This window comes from Macrobrachium rosenbergii, chromosome 11 (genome assembly GCF_040412425.1).
Source record: "Macrobrachium rosenbergii isolate ZJJX-2024 chromosome 11, ASM4041242v1, whole genome shotgun sequence".
Classification (NCBI taxonomy): Eukaryota; Metazoa; Arthropoda; class Malacostraca; order Decapoda; family Palaemonidae; genus Macrobrachium; species Macrobrachium rosenbergii.
The window spans coordinates 33,408,207-33,427,860 of NC_089751.1; the positions used below are offsets into that span (position 1 = coordinate 33,408,207).

The 19,654-nt window shown below is 38.8% G+C and overlaps 1 protein-coding gene across 30 annotated transcripts in view; it reads right to left on the minus strand.

Moving 5' to 3' along the window:
- Positions 1 to 19,654, minus strand: part of EndoA (endophilin-A) — a 534,923-nt gene that overhangs the window by 123,772 nt on the left and 391,497 nt on the right. For all 30 annotated transcript variants that reach the window (XM_067111531.1, XM_067111520.1, XM_067111525.1 and 27 more), the window contains one exon: positions 13,585 to 13,801. In XM_067111531.1, coding sequence (XP_066967632.1) covers positions 13,585 to 13,801 — 217 coding nt within the window. The remainder of the gene's footprint in view (positions 1 to 13,584; positions 13,802 to 19,654) is intronic.

Here is a 19,654-nt window from a genome sequence, read left to right on the forward strand (position 1 = left end):
GAGTCCCAAGATCTCGTTGCACTTGGACGAAGACAAACAAAGTAACCAGATCCTCAAGAAGGAAGCTTGCAATGGGAGTTCCCAAAATCTTAAAGATAATTTTTTTTCCTCGAAAACTTCGTAAAAAAATAAATGCTTCCAGAGACTTAAGTTGAGAGAGAGAGAGAGAGAGAGAGAGAGAGAGAGAGAGAGAGAGAGAGAGAGAGAGAGAGAGAGAGAGAGAGAGAGAAGGGGGTAAAGATGCCAGCACAATATTGGCACAGTGCCAGAGGCAGGGAGCGCTGGAAGCGTGTCTGTAAGGGCTCCAAATCGCATTCAACCTTTAATGCCACTACTATGACCCTCGCAAGACCCACATTGTCACAGTCAACACCGCCCGCTGCTGCTTCTACTCCACTTTAGGTCAGTAGTGCGATCTGTCTCTGAAATCAAAGTCACTTGGCTAAATGAGAGCCTGGTATTCACGGTCTTTTTCGCACGAACGGAATTCGCACGATGAATCACCTTCCCGTGGTTAAAAATCTAGATTTACTACTCAGCCTAAAATTTACAGCTTTATAGACAACAAATAATACTTAAAGGTTCGAAAACCTAAACATTCTATTTTTTTAAATCTCTGCTTGACAAATTTCCCGTTTTGCAAAACAGTGATATGAAGATAAATGCACGTTTAATTTCCCTTCAGAATGCTGGGTTATATGTGAATTAACAATTAACTGAAAATAAATTGACATAAGCTAACACCATAAAACCAAGCAAAATTCAATAAAAACAAGGATTAACATAGGGAGCGAGAACGCCAACCCGAAATGACGTAATCAAAATCACTTCAAGGAAAAAAGCATTCAAGCATTGACGTCCATAGGATGCCTACAATGACTTGCCCATATAGCCTACATGCTGTGCCGAACCATGGCCGAACACAGCGCTCTCTCTCTCTCTCTCTCTCTCTCTCTCTCTCTCTCTCTCTCTCTCTCTCTCTCTCTCTCTCTCTCTCTCTCTGATGTCTCTGTCGCGCCAGGTAGTCTGCGTCGACTTGGCAGCAGCCATAGAACTGACGTCACTTTTTGAAAATTATGCCTTCCTGGGTGCACGCCATAGAATCCATCGAAATCCATATATTTTACCAAGTTATACTGTAAGAGCCTGACGCCGTCTCTTCCAAACACGTGTGTGTGCGTGTGTTCGTCGTCCATCGGAGTGGACAAGACAAGAGCATCTCGTTTTCTTTCTCTAAAGGAACGCAATTTCAACCATACAATATTTCCGTCTGTTTCTCCCTAACCATTGTTGTCTTGATGTATGTACAATCACCACTACTTGCATTGCCATGCAAGCATTCCAATCATGTACTCATAATGTTCCAACGAATCTTCTGTATCAAACTGTGTGTATGTTTCTGTTTGTGAAGACGCCGAACGTCTCGCCATTTCACATATATTATGCTACTGCATTGTATTCATTAATCTGTCTTGAATATCTTGAATCTCAGCAATTGGCTATATGTAGAATTTCCTGGCCTTTCCATTGATATATGTTTCATCACTGTATGTTAATCGTGTCTCTCAATATCGCCATCTGTTTGTCTAACGACAAACACAGATGCCCGAGTCTGTACCTCTGTTTTTACCTGTCTGTGTGTAGACGCTACCTTACCGCTCGCACACGTCAATAACATCTTCGAAGATTCTGTACATTATGTTACGGGCTGCTCTAGAAGCAAGAGCCCGTGCTGGCACAAGGCCAGCTAAATCTAAAACAACAATGTACATTAATCTCAGTAAAGAACTACCAATAAACCAGTTAACACCCAGCCAGTATGTCACTCAATCCCCAGTCTTTACAATACTACTCGGAGAGAGAGAGAGAGAGAGAGAGAGAGAGAGAGAGAGAGAGAGAGAGAGAGAGAGAGAGAGAGAGAGAATATTGTAAATCTGAACCATTTTATGTATCTGAATCTTCGTAAACATGGCAGTACCAGAAATTGTGAATGTAATTTTCTTTGTCAACAACCACGAGAAGACCATACATGTAATGGAATATATGTTGTGGAATAATAATAATAATAATAATGAGGTGGAGGAACAAGAAGGGAAGTAATTTATTTATCTTCTTTTTATGACCACATCGACCAGACCCAACGTAGTTCAGAGTACTGAAACTCAAAATGTAAAAGCTCAGTGGGAACTGTTTTTGGAGAGAGAGAGAGAGAGAGAGAGAGAGAGAGAGAGTGTTTGCAGCTTTGACAGGGCATAACCATGAGAGCTGGTCCCTCTGATAAGGGCTAGATCCCTCTTCCCTGTGTTTACCCAAATCAGCCCATCCTACCAATCCTCCATATATTCTATCAATCCACCCTACATCCTACCCACCCTCCCTACATCCTACCAATCCTCCCTACATCGTACCCACCCTCCCTACATCCTACCCACCCTCCCTATATCCGACCAATCCTCCCTACATCCTACATACTACAATCCTCCCTACATCCTACCAATCCTCCCTACATCCTACCCACCCTCCCTACATCTTACCAATCCTCCCTATATCCTACCCACACTCCCTATATCCGACCAATCCTCCCTACATCCTACCCACCCTCCCTACATCCTACCAATCCTCCCTATATCCTACCCACCCTCCCTATATCCGACCAATCCTCCCTACATCCTACCCACCCTCCCTACATCCTACCCACCCTCCCTACATCCTACCAATCCTCCCTATATCCTACCCACCCTCCCTATATCCGACCAATCCTCCCTACATCCTACCCACCCTCCCTACATCCTACCACCCTCCCTACATCCTTCCATCCTCCCTACAGCCTATCAATCCTCCCTACATCCTACCCACCTTCCATACATCCTACCAAGCCTGCCTACATCCTACCCACCCTCATTTCCCCTCAGACTGCCAACAAGGAGACAATCATCTCTGCCACCACTGCTGCTTCTGCCGCTGCTCTCGATGAGCTGATGCTGTCAGAAGCTTATCCCCGAAAACTCATCTCCAATAAAACCGACGATTTTTTCCTCTCCCTTTTCCGTCCCTCTAAACGCTGCTACTCTTCAGCCTTCATCTTTAACGGAAACACTTCCATTAGCTGCTAAGTTTTCAATAACCTTTTCGAATTTCCCTCTAAGATTCTTCTCTCTTAAGGCTTTCTCTTGCCTTCGTATAATTCACACACTCTCTCTCTACTTACTTGACCACATAGGTAAATCCAGCAATTAGAATAATTCAAAAATATATATACGCAAATGATGAAACAATCTAGTTCTTATTTACGAGAGAGAGAGAGAGAGAGAGAGAGAGAGAGAGAGAGAGAGAGAGAGAGAGAGAGAGAGAGAGAGAGAGAGATGCACTTCCTATTCCAATTTTCTTACCGACTTAAGACATCTTACAGGACTACTAATAAATAACAGGAGCCTTTAATACAATCTGGATGTTAGGACAACAAATCGATTTTGTGAGTTAATAACTTGATGATGTTCTTGTGAAACTAGATTATAAATAACGCATTGCATTCAATGCCTTCTCGACCAACCAACCCACCAATAACAATTATTATCAACGAAAACAAACGACAAGAAATATTTAAGAGCCCATACTTCCGCTCACAGCCATCCCTATGGGCACCTATCTTCGGGTATGTATGACATCTGAGTGTCGATAATAACTAATCTCTTTAGGGTCCTTCGGCGCATGTAACAATTAAGTTTTGTTATTAAATAAGAAATAAGTTTTGTTACTGAAGAACATATAAACTCACTAAACCTGTGGCAAAGTACATGGGGAAGAAACTTTCTTTTCTTCTCATTTTCTTGTTTCCTCATGCCTGGGCTAGAAAAGGGCATTTGGATGTCGTTCCAATGACCAGTGTTCTTAAATACATTGATAGAAAAAACCTTTAGGAGGATCCAATTAAAAACGAACTAATTTTTCAGTAGCCCATGTTTCAACAATGAAAATTACGTTCTGCTTTAGCAGTTTTTTGACAGGTGAACACAGAATCCTTCCAAAATGACTGTAAGAAGAAATAATAACAGATAAAGATGTCTGGAGACTTCCAGACTAAAGGCTTTCATCACTAGTTGATCTATTTTTTGATTAATTCATCATTTTCCATTGAACTCCCAACTTTTGCAATGAAAATTTGTTGCCAGGCATTTTCACAACCATCGCAGGTCTCCATAAACATTAGCAACTTTTAAGCAATAGGATATATCAATGATTAAACTGACCGATGATGGAGAAAAAATTTTTGCCCAAGAGCATTCAAAATTTGCTTACGCTTGATACCGTACCACCAAGTATGCAATGTGGACCCAGGCGCGCGCGCGCGCGCACACACACACACGCAATATATATATATTTTTTTCATTGAATACAATGCGTTTAATAATTATATATATATATATCTATAATATATATATATATATATATATATATATATATATATATATATATATATATATATATATATATATAATATATATAATATATATATATCTATAATATATATATATATATATATATATATATATATATATATATATATATATATATATATATATGTGTGTGTGTGTGTGTGTGTGTGTATGTATATACACACACTATACAGTATATAATTTAATGAAACGTGCGTACAAATATTCGACTTGCTTTGGAATCGAACCTAGCTCTTCTCTCCCGTGAGGTAAGCGTCCCAATCACTTATTTAGTTTGCGTGTGTGTGTGTGTGTGTGTATCGTGAGAGTTTGCGTGCGTGTATATATATATATATATATATATATATATATATATATATATATATATATATATATATATACACATACATACATATTTATATATACATACATACACACACATATATATACATTTAACTTATGGAAGTTACCAAACATTAATGACAGAAGCCAAAGAGTTTGGCTTACGTGTAAAGGCTTGTTTTCAACCGGAAGTAAAGGAAAATGAATGCTGGCCACATTATTCAGAGTTGTAATGTTAGGTAAGCTTCCCTTCGAGTGCAGTAAATATAAAAAGGTGCTGAATCTCTCTGGTGAGGGGCACAGGAAGCTTCCAGGGTTACGGATCTTATTTCATCAGATTGGACAGAAATGGGGACTATTAGCCTCCAAGGTTAGCAGCTTAAAATTCTCTCTCTCTCTCTCTCTGATCTTTAAGAAACCACCAATCGACAACCTTCTCCGATCACATATTAGATTCAGGAGGAGGGAAGCAGGAACGTGTGTCGTCGAATGGTTGAATCCAGTGGGGAAGCGAGAGAGGGGAGCGTGGGCAGACTTCTAATTCCTCAACCTCACCATTCTCTTTCCCGCAGGCAGGCACACACACAGACGCAGACTTGGGGTGCGCTCATACATGAACGACCGAATTCGCCTGACCTTTAACCTTCGACCTTTCCAGCTGCTGAGGCATTTTGGCTTATGACATTTAGCGGCGAAGGGAGAGGAAAAGCGCGGTTCGAAACTAGGTTGGCTAGAATGCCTCTTTTGAACTTTCGGGTTTTGGCCCGAACGCGATTCAAGGGTGCCAATCATCTCCTAGGTTGGAGTGGGAAATGGCCACAGTAGTAGTTTCTGAAGCGCAAGCGCACTTCTGTGCCCACATCTACCTCTTTCTACATTCACGAAATCCGCATCTTTACAATCCGCCCATTATTCCTCCTCCAAACCCCCTTCAGATTTCCCAATTATATCAAAGCAATTCCAAAAGTACTTTTTCTACTCAAGACCTCTCTCTCCTTCACTTGCCTTGTAGCTTCGTGGTAACGCGTCTATCTCACAAGACGAGAAGGGTCAGCTTGCTTGTGGGTTCCCTAAAAACCCAGTAGGCCTCAGCTGACTAACATAAGCAGTCAACTATGTAACTTACAAGACTAATATATCCTTCTGACAGGTTTAGATTATTTTTCAATACCTTCTTTCATCAAAGACGTGTATACAAACCATAGCTACACAAATACCCATGTCTCATCCATGTTTTCCTTATATACTCTCCTCTCTTCCTCCTTATCGAAGTCACTTGTCTTCATCACATTTTAAACTCTCCTCCTCCAGCTTAAATTTCCACATACTGTAACATTTTCTTCAGTTGATTAAGGTTCAGATGTATAACACCATCCATCCATTTTCTCACGAAGACAGCTATTAAGCTGCTCTTTCATTTCCTCTGCACTGACACAATCTAAAAATCCTTTCCTCATCTCTCTCTCTTCTCTAGGTATACTTCTGAGTACTTTCCTTCGGAAACCAAGCATTTCAAATAACCAAGACCCTTGCCAAGCACATTTCCAGAAGACACTCCATTTGCATTTACTCCATGAACTCACAACCTACCAACACCATCACCATTTCTCTGTTAATTAACTGCATTTAAATCAACTAGCACAACTAACCTTTCGAATTCTCCAAACCCAAGCAGGCACAGATTCAGTCCCATGAGCTCTTTAAAATCTAATTCTTTTCTATTCCTACATCATCCACGCAAACTCCACAAGCAATTATATGAAAGAATGGCAATTAAAAACAAAATACAATGTTTAAAGTATAAAAGATGAAGAACCAAGTAAAAACCAGCTATGCACTTTTGCAAGCCATCAACATCCAGAGTTAAAACTATGCATATCCCCATAAATTTTTTTTTTTTACTCAGTGAGGCTGAATTTTACTCCGAGAGAGAGAGAGAGAGAGAGAGAGAGAGAGAGAGAGAGAGAGAGAGAGAGAGAGAGAGAGAGAGAGAGAGAGAGGCTTGAGCGCCTAAAGCTTTCGTCACATTTAAAATTACCTACTCTGCCAACTGCTTTCACAGAGATGCAACGGCTTCCTCCACTCTCTCTGTCCGGAAAAACTACAGAATATTTTTCATGCTGCAATAGTTCTTGGAGGCCAAAAAATACGGTTCTTTATAATTACCAACCCTCTGTGGAAGAGCTGCACATCCCATTCACAGGTCAACAGTACAGCGAGTGACCAGAGTTGGGGTCCTATTCAGCACCTTTAATTTCAGTTACAGGAATTCGTGAAGGGCGAATATGGCTTAATCAAACTGTAAAAAGCTTACTCAGACCCGTAAATGGACCAATTTTTATCTTTAGGGAATAACTTTAATTGAACGTATTCAGAACGGAGAGTCCCTCATTAAATGATGTGCTACGGGAAAAGGGAATGAACTGTACGGTTTAATCGTTACTTCTCAGAAATATTTCAAGGGGTATAAATTGTTTATCTATGGTTTAATGTACACATTTCAGTAATAAGAATTTATATATCTCATTATTCATGTTTGTAATTGGATCTCTCTCTCTCTCTCTCTCTCTCTCTCTCTCTCTGTCCTTGTAAAATTCTTAGGCCATTCTTAAAACCAGGCTGGAATCATACTGGTCAAATAAAATTTTGCGCAAGAATTTTGCAGTTATTGACAACCAAATACGTTTACATGAGAGAGAGAGAGAGAGAGAGAGAGAGAGAGAGAGAGAGAGAGAGAGAGAGAGAGAGAGAGAGAGAGAGAGAGAGAGAGAGAAAATTCAAGTTCCAAAAGGTTTCCACTGCACGTATCAAGAGACCGGAATGGCCTTTTCATTAGGAGGAAAAGAGAGAGAGAGAGAGAGAGAGAGAGAGAGAGAGAGAGAGAGAGAGAGAGAGAGAGAAATTCAAGTTCCAAAGGTTTCCACTGCACGTATCAAGAGACCGGAATGGCCTTTTCATTAGGAGAAAAAGAGAGAGAGAGAGAGAGAGAGAGAGAGAGAGAGAGAGAGAGAGAGAGAGAGAGAGAGAAATTCAAGTTCCAAAAGGTTTCCACTGCACGTATCAAGAGACCGGAATGGCCTTTTCATTAGGAGGAAAAAGAGAGAGAGAGAGAGAGAGAGAGAGAGAGAGAGAGAGAGAGAGAGAGAGAGAGAGAGAGAGAGAAATTCAAGTTCCAAAAGGTTTCCACTGCACGTATCAAGAGACCGGAATGGCCTTTTCATTAGGAGGAAAAAGAGAGAGAGAGAGAGAGAGAGAGTTCAGAGAGTTTCAGAGAGAGAGAGAGAGAGAGAGAGAGAGAGAAATTCAAGTTCCAAAAGGTTTCCACTGCACGTATCAAGAGACCGGAATGGCCTTTTCATTAGGAGGAAAAAGAGAGAGAGAGAGAAGTTCAAAGGTTTCCACTGCACGTATCAAGAGACCGGAATGGCCTTTTCATTAGGAGGAAAAAGAGAGAAGTTCAAAGGTTTCCACTGCACGTATCAAGAGACCGGAATGGCCTTTTCATTAGGGAGAAAAGAAGAGAGAGAGAGAGAGAGAGAGAAATTCAAGTTCCAAAAGGTTTCCACTGCACGTATCAAGAGACCGGAATGGCCTTTTCATTAGGAGGGGAAAAAAAATAAACAGCACGAAGCACCGAACAGACTACAAAATGAAGAGGAAGAAGAATGGAAGACCAATAAACATTTCACTAAACCTGATGTAAAGGTAATAAACCGGATGGTCGACTGCAACCAATTTCCCACAGGCCAAAAGACATACTTTTAATATTCGTACGCTCGACATTTCATAAAACCGTCAACAGAATTCCAGAGTTCCCGTGAAATTCCACGTTTCTGAAACGGATGGACAACGCAGGGTCTCCAGTGATTTCGTGAAACCCTCCTACGATCTCGGTAAGCCCCATGGGACTCGCCATGAATCCTCCATTGCTGTGATCCTCCCACATTCAATTCTGTTCATCATCCCCCTCCCGCACCTCTCAGCGGCCTCTTTAATACACCCACACTCGTCAGAGCACGGAATTTCCAAACCGCCCCACTTCTCCAGGAAGTATGAGAGCAAAAGAGGAGGAGGAGGAGGAGGAGGAGGAGGAGGAGGAGGAGGAGGAGGAGGAGGAGGAGGAGGAGGAGGAGGAGGAGGACGAGGAGAAAGTTACAGAAGAACGGAGGAGAGGCGGGGAGAAGAAGGGGGGAGTTAGTAGCTTCCGATTGAAGATCGGCGCGTCTCATTCCAATGAGAGAGAGAGAGAGAGAGAGAGAGAGAGAGAGAGAGAGAGAGAACAACGTTGAACACTCCCATCAGTCCCTGTAAATCACGATTTTCTCTGACAGGGGGTTTTCTTGACCAAAGTTATCCCTGGAGTCTTTTCCTTTGTTTATTAAAAAGTAACTTGTGTGTGTGTGTGTGTGTGTGTGTGTGTGTGTGTGTGTGTAGAGAGAGAGATTTTTCAATGTATCTGTAGGATGAAAAAAGAACCCAAATACCAATGATGAAATGGAACCAAAGCAGAACAACGAAATGAACTTACACAAGGGCTACAGTATTTAAACGTATTCATTAAATTCTTACATATTATCTTGATGTTGATCAATGCAATGACAGTATTCAATTAAGCTACAATATAATTTGAAAATCATTACGTGCATGAGAACAATCAACAAAACGACGTCAAATTGATTTGAATTTATAATGTACAGTACATGATGAGAAATGTTAAGTCAGAGAATTCAAATCCAGCAAGGCTAAACGTACGCTATTCTTCGTCTTTACTTAAGGAAAAGATGACTGTCAACCAGGAGAAATTTTACGAATAAAGAATAAAAGGCAAAAAATTAACTCGAAAACATTTCCACGATCCAGGCAAGGAAGAAAAGAAATGGAATTGATGTGTCGCAATGACAGAAGACAAGAAAAACTTGTCCCATTTCCAAGAAGGGATAAAATGAAAAACAATTTGCCCAAAATCAGAGCAAGATCGACAAGAGAATGGTTTTCTTTGCTCCGTGACTGGCGCAATGCGTAAAGGGATTCGGAGCATGTTTATTTGTAATAGCCTAAGACATCTGACAAAAGGAAACCATTATGAGCGGTAACAGTAAGACGTAGTCGAAATATGCAAGAGATGACGACAGGGGTTTGATTAAAGGCCACTCCACAATGAATAAAAGAGGCCATACAACTGAATAAGTGTGCAATAACATGAAATAACGGCAAAGAGCCCAAAACCCTCATCTCTTACAATGGGAGAGGCAGCCTGTAGGGTAGCAAATCGTCAACTCTACGTCATATGTCATCATCCCAAGATGGTCACATAAATGAATTTTTTCTGCTAAATTTCATTGAATACTATTCGCAGTTTTTCACAGAACCACCAACAGAGCAAAGACACTAATAACAAGTGGAGACATAACCCTCTTTCAACTCTGTTGGCGGCGTAATATTACGTGAAGGCCTGAGATATAACAATGAATATCTAAGAAAAGCTGTAAATAATATTTGTACGGCCAACGAAAATGTGAACTGAGCGACGCAATACTAGAGGAGCCGGAGAAGCTTTTAACTTTGAAGCACGGTTAGGCTACGCAGAGTAGAATGTCTTTGTAAAAAAGGACAAAAGAGGACAAAGGAGATTTTGAAAACAAAATTAACAAAGGAACGGTCAATGGTCCTTTAAAACACTATTTTAAGCTTCGTTTGAATATAATTATAATAAGAATCAAATCAGTAATTCTAGCAAGGAGTCCACTCTGCTAAAATGGGAATGAAAGGTTTCCGGTACTGGGCTGTGTGACAACGTAGCACCTCAACAGAATATGGAGAATAATGCTCTCCAAAGTGAGTACCAGACCCTTACTCTTAGGGCGCAGGCACTAAGGCGCTCATGGAAGTTGACTGTTGATAAAGACCTTGCACAGACCTAGTTTTCTGAGAGCATTAAGCAATAAATTCAAAAAAGATACTTTGCTGCTTAGGGGAGAATGAAGAACGAGAACAATTAATCTAGATTCGTACCCAGTTCAGATCTTTTTCATGAAAAGTGGCAAATGTATTTTGGAATGGAATAGAATATAAAATTCAGGCCTAACGCCAAGCGCTGGGAACTAAGAGGTCATTCATCGCTGGAAGGGATTTTGAGAGTAAAAGGGTTTAAAGGTGTAACGGGGAAAACCTCGCAGTAGCACTATGAAACAAATGTTAGCAGAGGGTGAAAAGAAAGATGGAAGAAAGGGAATTTGAATGCCGGTACAGTCACAGGAATGAAAGGGGTTGCCGCTAGGGGTACAAGGGGCCCTGCAAAGAACATCAAGTAATGTCTACAATGCACAGTATTTTGAATTAGGGGAAGATGTTGTATATCGGGCAATCTTACTTAATAATCCAATAATCACGTTAGAAGTAAAAACTAAAATCAACAGAGGTCCAAGAACAAAGCCTGAGGAACACCAAACAAGAGTGTGCGCTCAATAAAAACTCCCTCAAAAACAACTATCAGCTACCATTCGCTCCAGAAAACTGTGAATGACATCAAATCCGTAACCTCCAGCACCTACGTCATGTAGGTTAAGCAGGTCAAAGGCAGCATTAGAATAAAACTGGACCTGAACTATGGCTAAAGTTGTTTTGGATGTAAAAAAAAAATTAGACCTTAAAGGGCAAGTTATGTACTTAATGGGCCCTGACTGCCCCCTTTATGCATAATGACTGTCGTCAGAAAGACCTTGTCTAGATTCATTGAATTTACATAAGGGAATAAGGATCAAATAAAAATAACCTTTGCAGCAACCTTATAGGACCCTAGAAGGACTGACACTGACCAGTAATTGCTGCAATCACAACTTGCAACTTCGAAAAAACAATAAACTGTGCATACTAAAAAAAAAAAAATAACTAAAATCGTCTAAAAGAAAATAATGGGAAAACCCAATACGGATCTTCTCCACTCCAACTGTCTAAGAAATCTGGTATTTTCCCCCCATATCCCTCGAATGGAAAGCAATTTCAGTGACGAATGGCTCAAGACGTTAGTAATCTGGGAGAGAACCGTCAACTGAAGACTATTTAGCTTCAATGGTCTTGAAAAGGGAGTTACGTGCAATACAATGGGCTGAAATAAAATGAGTGTTCTCAGTGATAACCGAAAAGTCGTCGAGGGGGGGGGGACACGTCGACGCCAAGAAAACTGGTAAATAACGTCCGCTGCAAAGTGGAAATGAGAGGGCAACGACGAATACTAATTAAATTGCCGATAAGGGCGTGCCATTAGCAATTAAGAACTGAATAACCCCGACGAGGGGAGCAAGAATTGAGATGAATGATGTAGTATGAATGGCGAAGAGAAGAATAATTATGATATACTCAAGGAATAGGGAATATTGACTGAAGAGCTGATATGATCAGATGATCATGAATGATGTACAAAAAGCTGGCATGTTACCAGGGCCAATAAAAATTATTACACAAACAATCAACGGAAAATGAGGTCTTCACATAGGACAGACAAGAGAACAGTTATTCCTATATATTACTACCCTGATACTATTCTCCTTGCATTTTAATAATTCTTATATATTTATTAATTTGTTTGTCTTTTTTAATAAACGAGAGTTTTTTCTGTATTTCCCTTTACCTCCTCTTACTTGTTCCTAATGAGCACCATATTCTTTGGAGGCTTGAATTTCAAGTCAATGGCCCCTGTGGGCTTGTTCCATATGGATACGGTTCATCTTCTGAATAATAATAATAATAATAATAATAATAATAATAATAATAATAATAATAATAATACCAGCTAGAAATACAGCTGGGGAAAATAATAATCAGATACCAGTACCTATGAAACTGGTTTTATTCCACTCGCTCTTGGTTTGACTATTGACTATTTGAACGAGAATCTTAGTGTTGATGACAAATATGCTGTAAGACTTATGAAACATACAGTGCTAAGGTCGAATAAGATATTTCTAATAACATATTTGCAAAAACAGCGAACAAGTCAAAGTTTTTAAGGAAATAGAAAAGAATTTTTACTGAAAAAAGGAAAAAAAATCAAGACGGTGCTATAGAAGCCAACATATATAAACTCAGATTAGCAATCGCACTCACAAGGGTACATAACGATTTCATCTACTATGATACAGAACAGAGAATGCTCTGCCAAAACTTGATTCTGATACGCAAAGATGACGAGCTCTACTTCATCACAAATAATAGAAGGTTAATTCCTTTTAAACTGACTGAGTCGACTACCTCTATTCATTTCTGGAGTCGAATCTTTCGAAAAATCTTATTCTCTCTCTCTCCTTCAACTCCACAGAATCAAACGATACTGATAACGTAAAAATGTGTCCCTTTTTCACCCTGTCTTATCATGGTCATCTCTATCCAAAAATCATCTAATGGCTATTGCACGCCGAGCAAATCTCCCAATATCGCGAAATGCAAGATCATCATGGCATCGAAAGATGATGATGACCTAGATCCAGTATCTAAAAGGATTTATTTACTTGATACTGATGCGAATAAAAATGACCCGGGATTCATTATTTCATCGTCAGACATTATACAATTCATATGTAATCAGTAGCCTTTCTGTTGTGCCTAAATCTGCTTTTATATTCACGCATTTGGTATTTTAAAAACATACAAAATTGTAAATCTAGAATATTTTAAATCATCTCCTGATTAAAAGTACACAGCACATATTCAAATTAAACTTCGTTATATCAACTGCATGAAATTTTGCGCATGCGCCCTAGCAATAACCGCTCCTCGTGAAAAGAATAGCTCGTTCATTCACGCGGCAACTTACCGTAAAGGTTGTCTTCTCCGATCTTCCTGCCGTAGGCGATCATAGTTTCGCCTAGGACACCTTCAGGTTGTGGGTAAGTAGCTGCCTTGGCCTGCCCGGAGAGTTTGCCAATGCCTTTGACGGCGGACATCTTGGCTCGGGAGGCTGGGTTGGGGTGAAGGAACTCCTTCGTCTTGAGCTGCAGTTCTTCCACCAGTTCGCACATGATGTCCGTTTTCTGTAAGAGATAATAATAATAATAATAATAATAATAATAATAATAATAATAATAATAATAATAATAATAATATGTTTTCATGGTTTTGTATGACACATTACTGAGCACCCACCTCTCGCTGACCATGAACATTCGAGAATATTTCTCTCTGATTAGTCAGTGTACAGTTAGTTTTCATGCTCAGACGCTGAGAGTAGCGTCATTTCAGCAAGATACTTAAAATAATACTGTGGTAAGCTCGAAATACCACATGGTCAAAATTATCCAAAGAATAAAAGTTAAAATGTTTGCTGTTACAAAATTTTTGCAAAATTAGATTAAAAATACATACATTTTTTATACATTGCAAAACTACTATAAATCGCCTTTCGAATGATATATAGTTTAAAGTTATTAATTTCAGCTACAGAGTTTTAAAACATGAAGATCTAGACAAAATTATTTTAATTCTGTATTGAGAATTTGCTTAGCAATTTATAAAATTTAATTCCAAATCAGGATCCTGATAAGACTCCACCCTGAGGCTGCGCGCTCTATTTTGGCTTCCTCCAGATGGAGCTTATGTTCCTGATCTTAGCAATCACTGCATGCGAAGTCTTTCCCAAAGGCAGCGGTATGAAAGAAGCCTCCAAGGGTTCTTGCTTAACTGAACCTTCCAGATAGTCCCGTCTTTTCCCACAATACTGAGAACTCATCATGAACTGGAATTGCCAACGGCATATCTTTATACCTCTATTTTATGCTGAACCCAATCTTATTTGAAGAAAACTTTACTGTACAACTGTATTAAATTATTCTCTACCAAACACAGTCTGTAGCCAGATTTTTAGCCGGAACTAAGGGCCACTTAGAACATAAGGATAGCTTAACACACGTGACCGGTCTGTCTTTAAGCAGAGGTAACCTAGGAGGATTAAACTTTTGACTTTGTCTATTCTTCATCCCCTTGTACAGTTCAGTTTTTTTTCCCTGTAAATAAACCCTTTGTTCCTAAACAAGAAGTAGAGAAAACAGTGAATTGAAGAACCTAACAACACTTGATACATAATGCTACACTTTGAATGTTGAATTATATACAGTAACTACACGAAGGTATACAATTAGCACGTAGGTCGGTAAAATGTGCTTAGGCTTGGTGAGTCGACTGTATGTACTTGTTGCTTTGTAGAAGACTGCTCAGTGTTTCTTACGAGAATGTAAGTTTATTTATTATCCAAGTTCTTGAGAGTGAATTAGCTTTCATCAAAGAGATTATACATCCTTTTAAAACTAAAATGATATAGAGACTGCATGTCTGCAAAAAAAAAAAAAAACAATTGAAGGAAGAGTAAAAGTCCTTAATAAGGTAATGCTCCTAAGGCATAGAGGCAAAATTGAGATATTTCAAAAGTGGAATAAAACAAACCTAAAGACATCGTTGTATTATACAAACGAGAATACGTCTTTATGCACTTATACAGATTAGTGTGTCTACCATGATAAGTAAAATGCAGCCAACTGCAGAGAATCTCAAAGGATAAGACATCTTCATCGCATCCCGAACTCGGCAGGCTGATAGCCCTTTGTTAGCCGAACCGGTTGAGCTTCAGACTGTCGCTCGATGGACCGGAGTTCAATTCCCGCGGCCGGCTGATGAAGAGTTAGAGGAATGTATTTCTGGTGATAGAAATTCATTTCTCGCTATAATGTGGTTCGGATTCCACAATAAGCTGTAGGTCCCGTTGCTAAGTAACCAATTGGTTCTTAGCCACGTAAAATAAGTCTAATCCTTCGGGCCAGCCCTAGGAGAGCTGTTAATCAGCTCAGTGGTCTGGTAAAACTAAGGTATACTTACTTTTTTCGGCAGGCTGATGGAGTGGCGGTTCTGACCGCCCTCCCGCCAGGTTTTCTCCACATAAATCAAGTTTTACTTAATGACCCCAGCATTCCACGGCACGGTCCGATTTGAAAAAAAAAAAAAAAAAAAAAAAAAAAAAAAAAAAAACGACAATCCTTCAAGTCCGTTAGTTTAGACTGATCAGTCGGCCGTTCTATCCCACACATGACAGTTCAGAGTACTTACTGTGAACGATTAGTCCAAACTGTCCGTTGAGACTGTGTGTGTGTGTTTCTTGGTCGAAATGAAGGGGAGGTAGATTGTAAGTCTAAGCATCACTGAAACGTGATAATCAACAGAAGTAAAACTGTTACCTATGATGGAAATGGGTTGTACTGTAAAGCAAAAATTTTCCTAAAAACTATCTTATTCCTACTATATTAAAGGCCACTTTGTCTAAACAGACATGGCGACAGGCATGAAAAGTACAGGATCAAAACCACATGGAATTCTAGATTTCTGAAGGAATGGAAATAATAACCCTCCAAATCAAAAAAAAAAAATACAGTACACGACAATCTCCAATAAAAGCCCTATTTCAATATATTCACATGACACGACTAACACGAAAAATTACACTCATACGGTCAAAACAGGTACAGTACTCAGTTTTCTGGATTGGTAACATCATTTCTTTACAGCTCCATTAATACATACCGGTACCTCTTACAAATGCTTACTTCGAGCGAAGGCTAACAAAGAAGCCTGAGAAAAAAAAAATGATACATTTCGATTCCACAGCTCACCCTCTTTCCCTCGCCCACACACCAACAGCAATACTACCGAGATTTATAGGCGCCTATTTCTTCTCTTTATTTCCCTTATGGACACTTAGCTCTACAAAACACATCTATATTGCAGTAAGGAGATGTTCTTACGTGTCTGGCCTCTTTTCCTCAAGACTTCTTAAAGGTAAGCTACCGAGAGCTCGGTTGTTTGCGAGCTGCTTTGTCAAACAGTCCGTTTGGGCTGTTATTTATCTCTATCTTCTTAAGCACTGCAGTGCAATCCCAGCATTACCACAATATTCGTTTTTTCTTCTTCGCATGCAAATAATTAGAAGAAAGATTCTCAGCTTATGTGTACTGTGTAGATATATACAAATACACACACACTCACACACAAACACACACACACACACATATATATATATATATATATATATATATATATATATATATATATATATATATATATATATATATATATATATATATATATATATATATATATATATATACAGTATATATACATATATTATATACAAATATATGCAATACATATACCGACTACACGAAAGCCTCTTTCTCCTAGGATGACTCCCAAAAGGGGCTACCGTTCCTGTTTGCAAAAATTATTTTGGATGAGGTTGCAAGCCTCCAGCGTACGTATGAAAACGTGTATGCGTACACACACAGACACACTGTACTTGTATGTGAAATATATATATATATATATATATATATATATATATATATATATATATATATATATATATATATATATATATATATATATATATATATATATATATATTTCACATGCAAGTACACGATATATAATGGTGCCGATGACTTTTGAGCCCCGTTCCACCTCGATATACACAAGTAACGTTTTCTTTCTTTAGCCTAATGCTTTCATCACGCACAAGAGAATCATAGTTGGTACATCAGCAGGGGAATAGCAGCCACTGCTAAGCTCTGTGGACACTCCACTTTTTGAAGGACAAAAAATCGATAAAAGCTTCAGAATTCAAGAGGTCAAAGCTGACGAGTAAGAATATGAACTAAACGTAATACTTAGCACGTTAATCGTTAAAACTCTAATTATGTTACTAATAATAACAATACTCATAGCAGTCATCTGAGATTGGAAATTTAGTTTACACGAATAATTATTACTGGGGCATTACCGATTCTTCCAAGAAGAATAGACGTTTAGTACCATGGGGAACTCATTAGCTCATGGCTAAACCGTCTCAAAGAATGATGTAAAATCCTAGAGTAAATTTTATATTTCAGGATGGTCAGATCTGTATTGATTGTGAAGGAAGGCTTCTGATCCCTGATATATAATGTCATATTGCTTGAAGTTCTTTCAAAGCTCTAATTCACTGCCTGTTATGGCTAAGATGGACGATGTGCCGCGTATTCTATAGTTATATTACGTGACACCGATTCCTGACAGTTCTGCTGAAATCAGGAAGTATTTGCTTTAAAAGTACATAAAACAACCAAAAGACGCCGATGGAACAAAGCCTAAAATTAAAAGGATAACACAACCAGTTAACTGAGAGACGGAGCCTCACGATATCCTCCAGTAAGCATTTATTCAATCCATCACCTTTAGAGAGAGAGAGAGAGAGAGAGAGAGAGAGAGAGAGAGAGAGAGAGAGAGATTCAACCTCTAACGGGCATTACTACAACATCGCCGACTTTAACGCACATTCAAACGGGGTCGGATGTATTTACTATGAATAGCACGGCCACAGAAACTACGCTCCGGAAAGAAAAAGTCTCCGCTTTTCCCTAAAGTCCAAAAGTCCTTTCCTTTCCTTTTCAATGAGAATACAGAATGTACATAAAAAAGGGAAGTCAACACGCTCGCCTTTAGGTAACAATATTTCGTCCGATGAATAGAGTATTTGACGTTTTCTGTTTTCAACAAACCAAAATCAGCCTGTAGCTGAATACACACACACATATACATATGTATATGTATATATACTTATGTGTGTATGTATATATATATATATATATATATATATATATATATATATATATATATATATATATATATATATATATATATTACTCCCTCCCACTACTTCCGAGTTGTAAACTTTTCACTAGCTAGAAGGCACGCATTTCCTCCTATCCGATCCCGGTAATGGTCTCCCTCAATTAGTTTGTTTTGTTATTTCTAGAGGCTGTCATTATCTAATCTTAAAAAGTGCTACAATCGGTTTAGTGTATTCAGTCCGAGGTGTGGTGCATTCAGACTAGGCCGGAGGTGTATTCAAGCAAAGCAGATAGAGCATACGCACTGATGCATTCAGGAAGCAGTGCATTCAGTCCAACACCATCTTCCTCTTGGCATTTACTTCTGAATTCATAACACATACTCCCAAAAGGGAGTTAAACAACATCAAGACTCCTAAATACATCCTGCTGATCTCTCTTCTTTGTGCCTGGGCCACATCAGCACACCTTCGTCCCCAGTTACTGTTAAAAGCCTCGGTATATAAACATGCTTCTACTCAATTACATTTTCCTGTCAATTTCACTGACCTACCACTACTGTACTTCGTCTTGCATCCCTTGGTAATAACAGACATAAAAACATTTGTTTCATCTAAACTTTCCCTTTCGTTTCACTGTGTTCCAAAATAATATTTTCCTTTTCAAAAAATTCCAAAATATGTGATTCTCATCTTTAGTGCCAAACTAAACAGACATTAACCAAACTCGAAATAACGCTTCTTCACTGTTCGACTGCAAAAGTAATTCATGAAGAAAACTAGCGACATGGTTCCCAGTAATTGCGTGACTTTTAAGACGAAAAAGAATCCATGAAAGGTTCATTATGGAGCATGGCACCATTAGATATAAAACCGACAGCAGCTGGTAATAATGTGATATGAATTAACTGTCACTATGAAAGCATTTTCTATATACTAATGGCTTTTGTGAGTTTATCTTCTATTGTACACAAATTATATATACAACATACATATATATACATATATATATATCTATATCAATATATATATATATATATACATAAATAAATAAATATATATATATATATATATATAATATATATATATATATATATACTAAATGTGTGTGTACAAATTCATATATATAAAGTTTAAACGAGTAGGTAAGAACCTGGGGTCTCCATGCATATTAACAGGTCACTCCGAGACACAACTCCCAATGACTTTAGAAAACCTAGATATGCCACAGCGAGCA